The following is a 9,881-nucleotide window of genomic DNA, read 5'->3' as shown; positions in this document are numbered from 1 at the left end:
GTAGTGCGGGACGGAGGGAGTAGTACTCTAGTATTAATGGCTGCCATGTTTGACTAGACAACAGGTTTTCATGGTGCGTCATCCCCTGCAACCGCTCACACCATTTACTTCTTCCACTATTCTTGGAGAAGAAGAAATACTAAAGAAATACTAGTAGCTTCCCAAATTCTCGGATCACTGCAATGTTTACCCATCTTTGAATAATCCCATACGTCTAGACCACATACACCACCCACTAAGCTCACGCCACGTAATCACAGTGGTGGCGGCGATCACCTACTTCACCGAATCACGTTATTCTGTTTTTCCCTATAAAATCTATAATATACAAACCCGCCACTATCCCCCACCATTGCATTATTGCTTAGGCAAACATTAATTAATCTTCAAAACTAATCATTTGATTTCAGAGACACTGCTTGTGTGTATCACCGGCGACTAAATGAACCACTTGATCGCCAGATCAGCGATGCGGCGCGCTGTCGCCGGCGCTAGCCCCCGCTGCTACGAGGCGACGGCGTTGAGGACGCGTATGTTGTCGCCGGCGCCCGGCGTCCAGGTTGAAGGTTTGAGCGCGGCTTTGCAACGGATGATGAGTTCGGGGGCGGAGCCGACGTCGTCACCACCGCCATCAGCGGCGAAGGCTGCGAATAGCAGCGAGTTGCCGCCGGAGAAAAGTGGTGCGGTGGTTTCGAGCTATTGGGGAATTTCGAGACCTAAAATTACGAGGGAGGATGGCACGGAGTGGCCGTGGAACTGCTTCATGGTAATTAATACGATCGCATTTCAGTATTTCGGTTGAATTGTGTTTTAGGTTGTGATTTATTCGGCGGAGGAATTTTGATGATCGTAATTGTTGAACCTCTTTACTTGTTTTACCGTCTCGATTTTGGTGAAATTATAGTGATTGTTGTTTGGAGCTATAACCTGAGGGTTTATCGATGGGGTTGGAGCTACAGGGTTTATGATTATCCATGAATTAGTTTAAATCATCGTAATTGATGTTCTGTTACATGTTTTCGGAGAATTGCAATGTTCATAGTCTTTTGTTTGGGGAAAAGGAAAATATCTCACCTATGATTCAAATTGCTGGTAGAATCAGGGAAAATATCTCACCTATGATTCAAATTGCTGGAAAATATGTCATCTATGATTCAAATTGCTGGTAGAATCAGGGAAAATGTCTCACCTATAGTCTCAAATTGCTGATAAAACAATACTCCGTATCTGTAATCTCACATTTTGAATCACTATGATCCGAGTTGATGGTGCATCATCTGGACTTTTTGAAGATAGATATCTCTGTAATCTCAGAACTTCAAGCAATCACAATAGCTTAGTGGTTCAATAATTCGACATATTGTAGTGTTTTAGATATTATTGCGGATTGCACAGTGTTGTTTGGGTTTCTGAAATCGTTCCAATTATGCAGCCATGGGAAACTTATGCGGCAGATGTATCAATTGATCTCCACAAGCACCACGCCCCAAAGACATTCATCGACAAATTAGCACTTAGGACTGTGAAACTTCTCAGAATCCCTACGGATTTGTTTTTCAAGGTTTGTTGTCTTCTTTATGCATCCTCTTGCTCTACCCACACATGTGGATGTTCTCCTCCGAATGCTCTGCTTTCTGAAATGTGTTTGCGTTATAATATTTGTGCTTGTGTTTGGCTTAGGAGATGAAGGCAGCAAGAAAAGTTAAGACAGTCTAGAAAATGTTCTGTTTATTGAATCATAATGTCCACTTTGAACTATAGGAAATGTTCTGTTTATTGAATTGACTTAGCAGAGTTCTTAATATTGTTTCAGTATAGTGATATGCCAATTTGATTAGTCCATGAAGTGAAACTGTTATGTATGCTTTATGCTTTATTATATTGGAGGAAGGCTGTGCGTTTACTCCAAGCATATGCTTGCTTTTATGCTTCTATTCTATCAATCTTCTAAACTTGTGTCAAGAAACCTTAAGTAAGATTTGGAGAAATCCTAGTCAGTCTGATTTGGTGTTACTATTAACTACATGTTTGATTTGGGTTCTAGAATTTGATGGGAAGCACAAATTTACATGTTCATTGATTCATGCTAGTATTGGACACATTTCTCTGCTGGTACGGATATATGAAGTTTGAATGTTTGCTCCTTTTCCCACTTGAGTTAATATAGTCTATGAAATAATTTTGAAGATGTATGAAGCCGGAATCAGGCTCATATTTGGTTTAGCTGATACATGGCATGGCGTTTGCAGAGACGGTATGGGTGCCGTGCAATGATGCTGGAAACCGTGGCTGCTGTTCCTGGTATGGTGGGAGGAATGCTGCTGCATCTGAGGTCGCTTCGCAAGTTCCAGCAGAGTGGGGGATGGATCAAAGCATTGCTTGAAGAAGCTGAGAATGAGAGGATGCACCTGATGACGATGGTGGAGCTTGTGAAGCCCAAGTGGTACGAGCGGCTGCTGGTCCTCACTGTTCAGGGCGTCTTCTTCAACGGATTCTTCGTAATCTACGTGCTGTCCCCGAAAATGGCTCACAGGGTTGTGGGCTATCTAGAGGAAGAAGCCGTACATTCATACACCGAATACTTGAAGGACATTGACAGTGGTGCAATAGAAAACATTGCAGCTCCTGCCATTGCAATCGATTACTGGAGGCTTCCCAAAACCGCAACTCTCAAGGATGTTATCACTGTCATCCGCGCTGATGAAGCTCACCACCGTGATGTCAACCATTTTGCTTCCGTGAGTTTACACAACGATATCTATCTTTGTCATTACATGCACGAAACCATGGGGGTAATGTAATGAAATCTGTTTTTTTTTTTGCGCAGGATATTCATTATCAGGGAAAGGAGTTGAGGGAAGCACCAGCTCCTGTGGGATATCACTAGATGTTCTTCTTCTCTTATGCTGATGAGTTCAAAAATAATGTTGGATGACTTACTGTTATTGGTTAATACAGTGTCTCTGTCATTTTACTTGTGTTTGGCATCTGGCTTTTCATAAGAAGCAAATCGAAATTATTGGATGAGTATTAATTTTGCTCATCGAATATAACTATGATGGCATGTTTCATTATAGTTTGCTATACAATTTCTACGTTATTCTTAAAAAAATGACTCCATGTAGCTATTATTGGTATGAGCGAGCATGATCTGGTCCTATTTGAGGCGATGTCGCCGTCACTCCAAACTCTAGGAAAATAAACTAAAATTTTCTTACACTTAAGGATTTATTTTCTTCGGATTCCTTATCTATAGTATTTCTTAAACTATAAAGATTAACCTTTGGGTTTTGAATTAAGTTATTTTCTAAAAGAAAGTTGTATTTAAATCCTCGACATACAATCTTTTTAATCTTGAAGCTTTGTTTTCTTTCAAATAAAGAGAGTATGTTTTTCATTTACTTCATAATGACTCAAAATCTTCGACCTATTGGATGAAATAGATATAAGCATTTTGCTGATTGAGTTATGTTTCATCTCTCATTTAAAATTTGAAGGTTAATTTAAGTTTTAATGCTTCCCCCAAAAAAGACTGAAAAATAATCCAAATCATATTTGTACAAGTCATGTATAGAGAGCCAACAATGAACTTGCATATAAGTGTGTGTGTGTGTGTGTGTGTTTTGTTGCTTCTTCCAAATTTCAGCAAATATAAATCATCTCATTGCCTCAATCCATATACTGATATACATGTGATCTGTCTAAGATATAGAAATGTCATAAAGTAGAACACCCGAATGAAAAAGGATCACTTCATTTGGTCCGTGCCTACTAAAATTTACGCGTACTAACTGGAATAACCTAACAGATTTCACCTCTACCAATGCCGAAGCAAAAGAATGAAGAAGACAAATTGCGCGGCAGCAGAAATATTTGCAAAGTTATAAGCAGGACACAATTCTCTATCTGGTATCATCATGATATGAATTATGAACGTAGAACTTAATACTCAACTTCACTAGAGACTGTAAGCCCACCTACTACAAGAGTAAACCAGGCATTGAGCTCTTGCGAACGAACAACAGCTAAAAGGTTGAAAATTTACGATAATTCACTGCAGTTATTCAATGTAAGACTTTACAGAGATAATACATTGGGATTCACATGTACATAATTGGCCATCTTACTTCAGTATGACAAGAGCAAACTTACGTGATGGAATTTAGCGGCCAGTATTAAGTGATTCTCTACCACCAAGGGTCTTTATTATAGCCTCAAGAAGTTTTATCTCTTTATCCCGCTTTGAAATCTCTTGCTGTTTTGCACACAGTTCTTCCATATGCAGTTCAAATACTTCTGAAATAGATAGGAAACAACCTTTAATAAGATCTACACAACTGTTTGTGAAGCATGTGGGAACACAATAGGGAAGCAAAAATAATATGGCCTTTAGTTGTAGGACAATTTTTTTTACTGGTATCTAGGCAACTCGGTAGAAAAGAAGCTTCTTTTCAAAGCCGCACAAACTTTTGAATCTGTAACACTTCTGGTGACAATGTACTAAGGAAGAATAGTATTAATGTTGAGTATCTAAAGACATTAAGACAGTGAAACTTGTGAATTTTGCACTTGAGTACATTCAAAGCTAACTGCTGAAGCTCAATCTTAAGTGAAATACGGTTAAACATCTTCAACAAACCTTCAGTGACACATAAAGCTTTTTTTTGCTTGTTAGTAACTTAAATGACAATGCCATTTTGTGTACACATGCATGATGCATGCATGTAATCTCGTTCAAAATTAATCAGGGAATGAATTCTTAGAGCAAGTAAGAATTGGTGCAGTACATGATGTCAGCCTATAAAAATTGAGGGATCGTCACATAATGATGTTTGATAGTAGGAGATGTAGCAATACTTTAAACCCGATTTTCCCTGTGTATCTTATAAGAAAGGAACCAAAGAAACATACTCGAGGTGTTCTCGAGTTCTTTTGTGATTTCTATACTACGCAATTCAGCAGCTTTCTGTGCTGACTCAGCCTGCCGTTTTTCATTTCTTGCACGTGCTGCTGCTGAAATGGAAGCATCAAGTTCTTTCTCTAAAGTCTCAACTCTTTGCTCAAGAACCTGTAGTCAAAAGTTTGTAAAATTGAAAACCTGTCAACAAACGAGTAACTCATTGCTTCAAGCAATCAAGAAGAAGATTAACATCATATACAGATATACATTGTACAACCAAAATTAAGGTGGCATGCCATCTAGTAAACTGTACAGTAAGCCAACTAGAGCCAAAAGTGTTTCAGACTAGTCTCTATCATTGGATTAACATTCTATCACAAGCCAAACGAGTCTAATAAACAATAAAAATTGATTCAGCAAAACAAACCAACCAGTTTAAATTCCTCCCAGTAAATTTGAAGTAGAACTAAGAAGACAAACTCTAAAAACGAATCAAATATAGAGAAGCAATCAATGACATTTATTTATATTCTACAGTAAATTGGCAGATTATGATTCAAATTCAATAATACCACGCTTCAACTCTTTCCCAATAAACATTCCCCAAAATTTCAGGGTAAATATCCATAAACCAAAATAACAATTCTGAAAGTGACGGAAAACAATAAAAGTCAACAAGTATGAGCAGCTAGAACCCTCGATCCCTAAAATCCGATAACAATTTACAGCAAAACCAATCAAATATAGCAAACCGTGAGCAGCTAAAGAAAACAGTACAGAACCTCTAACTATGATCATTCTAATTCGGCAAGTCATTTAAAATCAGAAAAACATTATAATCAAACACCACTTAGAAAACTCCAAATCCAGATTTAAAATAACAAATACTGTATTAAGCTTCAAATCAATTCTTCAAAAAAATGACAGCAGTTCTCAGACCGCATCGACGAATGGAAAGCTGAGTTAGCAGAATTTCGACCTTGATCGAGCGAGCTTGCTCGGAGCTGAGTGAGGCCTTGGAAAATGTTTCATCGTCGACGTAAACAGCTTTCTTGATGAGTAATTTCTGCAGAGAATCTAAATTCGACGCCATCTCCGTCAGATTGCCGATGGCCGTCGTCCATCGCTCCGCCCCTTTCACTTTCTCTCTCTCTTCCATTTTTTTAATCTCGTTTTCTCACTCCATATTCCTTCGTGTAGTTTATATTTTGGGGTCAGAATCGTATATTCAAAATTTCAAAGGGGCTAAAATTAATTAGTGGTAAAAATATCACAACAAATTCTCCATTTTTTCCATTCTCACAAATATCAAAATTACATTTGTTAAAGTAAATATCAATAAAAATACTTTTATTCTAATAGAACAAAACTAATACAGTATAATATTAACATTCAATCATAACACGAATTTTATGGCTGTGGAAATAGTATTAATAACATTATACTAATATTAAAATCAAATTTAATATTAATAACATTCAATTCTTTATTTTTATACTATTAATAACGAAACACTATACGAGATTACAACATTGCAGAAAAAAGTACGGACAGGTATACAAAAATAGTGTGTACATATTTGTGTTTGTAGAGTTATAGGTAAAAAAACTTGAGAATTATGATGCTATAATTTATTTGGTAAAAAAAACTTGAGAATTATGATGCTATAATTTATTTCAAACAAATACAAGTAGGTATACAGTTAACCAACATTCCTACTCACATTTTATTATAAAACTAATATATAAAACTATGACTCATGTTCCACTAACTTTTTCAACTTACTCTTCATTACATTTTTTAAAACTCGTGTTTGGTCAAAGTGAGACAATCTTTGTGGGACGGAGGGAGTATGACGTATGGTGGGCTCTCTCGATCTAAGAACGTAAGCACGTACATTCTGTATGCGCCATATTGTAAGAGAAGAAACACGAGATGGTCACAAATAACAAGGTGTAAAAGCACTCAAAAGTTGCACATATCAGACAAAGTCGTACTCCTAGTTTTTTGAAAAGAAATTACCCGATGAAGATCACATTTTGTTGTTTCTCTTCTTCTTTAGTGACGATAGCCAATCTTGTTTCGTGTTTCAATTCATTTAATTTATTTATAATATCTCAATTTTTTTCAATTTTTTATTAACAAATTAATACTCCCTCCGTCCCATGCTACTCGCACTTTTCATTTTAGGCCGTAAATTTGGGATTGATTTTTTTGTGTAATTAAAAAAGAATTTTAGGTGTAATGAGACATCACTTAATAAAAGAGCTCTTAACTTAAACTAACATATTAATTAAATGCATTAATTCTAACTTAAATTATAAATAGTGTAAGGACTTTGTGACGAGCCGAAAAGCAAACGTGCGAGTAGCACGGGACGGAGGGAGTATAAATTTAAGACTATGATGAATTCAAACTCATGGCTTTTGACCATGAACATTAATCACCCTATCATATGACCAACACTCGCAAAAAAAAATTGAGAATTAACAAGAAATAGAATTTAACCCCAGCTATAAGTTCACTTAAGTCTCTCAATTTTCCCACTTAATTCACACCATATGTTCACCTAGTCTCTTATTTTTTAATAGATTTCTATTATTTCTTTTATGAATTATAAAATATTTTTTTAATGATTTTAACTAATTTCACTATGTCAAATTCAAATTTAACTAGCACATTTCTCGATCAAACTTAGGACCCGTTCAGTCTGGCAGATATAGTGTGTTAACAGCCCAAATCCAAATATTTCGTACTGTTCAGTGGACATGTTTTTAAACATGTCAGCCCTCTATTAACAACATGGCTCGTCACTGTTCACCAGCATTTGACTGGATGTAAATCTTCCACAGAAGGTGTTATTAATTTCTGACTCCTTCAGATTATTTCAGCATTTGACTACTTTACCCCACCAAACTTGATTTCCCCCAAATTTGAATTCCCCCAAATTATCATCGTCACCCCCTCAATCCATCCCTAACTCTCTCTCTCTCTCGCACGCCTCTCTGCGATCGACGCCGGAGGAGTGGCCGCCATGACCGGGCGCGAAAATTACCTGTTACATACATCACTCCATTGCTTAACCAAATCATACACATCTTTTCAAAATAAAAAATCCCAATCGACTCACAGCTCATAGCATCTGCTCTGTTAATTTTGGTTGTTGTTTCAACAGCTCGCCGCTCAATGAGGTTTTGTAAAAGTAAAGACTGTGGTTCATTTTTTATTACATCCAGCCTTTTTGCCCAAAATAATTGGGTGGGAGTGGACTCAAATTTGAGATTTCGTTTCTCGCTGCTAAGTTTTTCGGAAGTGTTGAGCAGGGAATTTTGAAGATATGGTGGGGGCTATTTGGTCAGATTACATGTTGGAAGAGACAACGGTTTTTAAACTAGTCACCATTTCATGTTCACTGAACATGCAAACTAAATTCTGTTCAGGTGGGGCCCACCACCTAATTCAGCCACATATTTATCTCACGGCCATTAAAAAAACCACGAGAGTGAACAAGCAAGCCACTTAAATCAATTAGTGACCTCAACCCTAAGTTGGCCGGGAAGTTTATTAGTATTAATAAATTTAAGATACATTTTCTAAAATTACACACGCATATTAAATTTGTCTCATTTTTTACTTTAGAAGCCATAAGAAAAACTATTTCCACAAGAAACCACATTTCTAGAAATGAGAAATAACCAAAAGTAAATTTGCCATTTTTATAATGTGGCCGTCTCATAAACGATCAATTATTAGATTTGGGTACGCACAAGTCTTACTTACGAAACAAAATCATCTAAAATCATATCTAAACGCTACATTATTGAATAAATAAGAAAAGTAGATTAATTGCTAACTCATCATTTAATTACTAACTACAACTAATTTAAAACTATATGATTTTAGAAATCTTGTGGTCTACATTTTGTCATGTGTAATTTTATTTTTCATTTTTTAATATTAAAAAGATAATAGCAACTATCAAATTTAGGGTTTAGAAAAACAATGTCAATACAGTGTATGAAATACAACAACACAAAGACATGACAATGCCAATAAAATTTCATATTGATATTGTACAAGTATTGTATTGACGTAGTATGTGTTGTGTATTGATATAAAGTTGTTAACGAAATTTATAAAAAAATTTGATTTTTTTTCCAATTTTGACATTGGAACCTATGCAAGTGAGATCTCGTTAGAATCCTTATTAAATTATCTTTAATTTGATATATGTTGTGCGAAAAAATAATTTAAATCAATAAAGTTATATGCATTTTAAAGTTATGAGATATTTTTCAAAAGTTAGTTACAACTATTTTTTTTTAAATTGACCTTAATACACTATAATAAAAATACACGATAATAAATACTAATATTGCTTTCCACAATAATAAAAATAACATGTTACACAATTAAAAACTTTCCACCTAGATCAATATTGCTTTTTACTAATCAAATATTGCATTTGGATATTTAGAAAAAACATAGAAACATTCCATAGAAATCTTACAATTATTAGTCATGCAATTGGTTTATTAAAAGAGAAATTTATCATTCAAGATAACATCTTATTCCTTTCTCATATCCTATTCTTTTCACACTATCACTATCAGTTCCTACATTCTTTTTTGACCATCCACACCTCATAATTTACAATCGAGCCACACTTCCATATAAAAATAGAAATTTAAATAGACATATATCAGCACAATTCATAAATGGGAAATTACAAAATAGCTATATCTAAATGTAATTTATGTACTGAAGCAAAGCTCCCTAACATGAAGCCATTTTTGGATTCTGGCAAAATAATAATGGATTGTGACATAATGATTAATGCGGTCCACAATCTCTATTATTTAACATATCTAAACTTCTAAATAACTCATGGAATTGGGATCAATGAATACAAACCAGCTCAAAATTTTGAAATAGATTAAATTCTTTTGATTTTGATTATCAACTAGCTTAAGTACATTCA

At 35.4% G+C, this 9,881-nt stretch overlaps 2 protein-coding genes across 2 annotated transcripts; one reads left to right on the top strand and one right to left on the bottom strand.

Moving 5' to 3' along the window:
• The first annotated feature begins 337 nt into the window (after window positions 1–337).
• Window positions 338–3,074, top strand: LOC121742223 (ubiquinol oxidase, mitochondrial-like). Its single transcript, XM_042135306.1, has 4 exons — window positions 338–766; window positions 1,433–1,561; window positions 2,250–2,738; window positions 2,828–3,074. Exons 1-4 carry the CDS (start codon window positions 443–445, stop codon window positions 2,885–2,887), a joined length of 1,002 nt encoding a protein of 333 aa, XP_041991240.1. The 5' UTR covers window positions 338–442; the 3' UTR covers window positions 2,888–3,074.
• Window positions 3,075–4,026: 952 nt separating this feature from the next.
• On the bottom strand, window positions 4,027–6,094 carry LOC121811089. Its single transcript, XM_042211881.1, has 3 exons — window positions 5,880–6,094; window positions 4,912–5,068; window positions 4,027–4,296 (listed from the first exon to the last, which is right to left on the bottom strand). Exons 1-3 carry the CDS (start codon window positions 6,057–6,059, stop codon window positions 4,163–4,165), a joined length of 471 nt encoding a protein of 156 aa, XP_042067815.1. The 5' UTR covers window positions 6,060–6,094; the 3' UTR covers window positions 4,027–4,162.
• Window positions 6,095–9,881: the final 3,787 nt, after the last annotated feature.

Source organism: Salvia splendens, chromosome 7 (genome assembly GCF_004379255.2).
Source record: "Salvia splendens isolate huo1 chromosome 7, SspV2, whole genome shotgun sequence".
In the NCBI taxonomy this organism is placed as follows: Eukaryota; Viridiplantae; Streptophyta; class Magnoliopsida; order Lamiales; family Lamiaceae; genus Salvia; species Salvia splendens.
The sequence above is the reverse complement of the archived record's forward strand: the minus strand, read 5'-3'. Positions and strand labels throughout refer to the sequence as shown.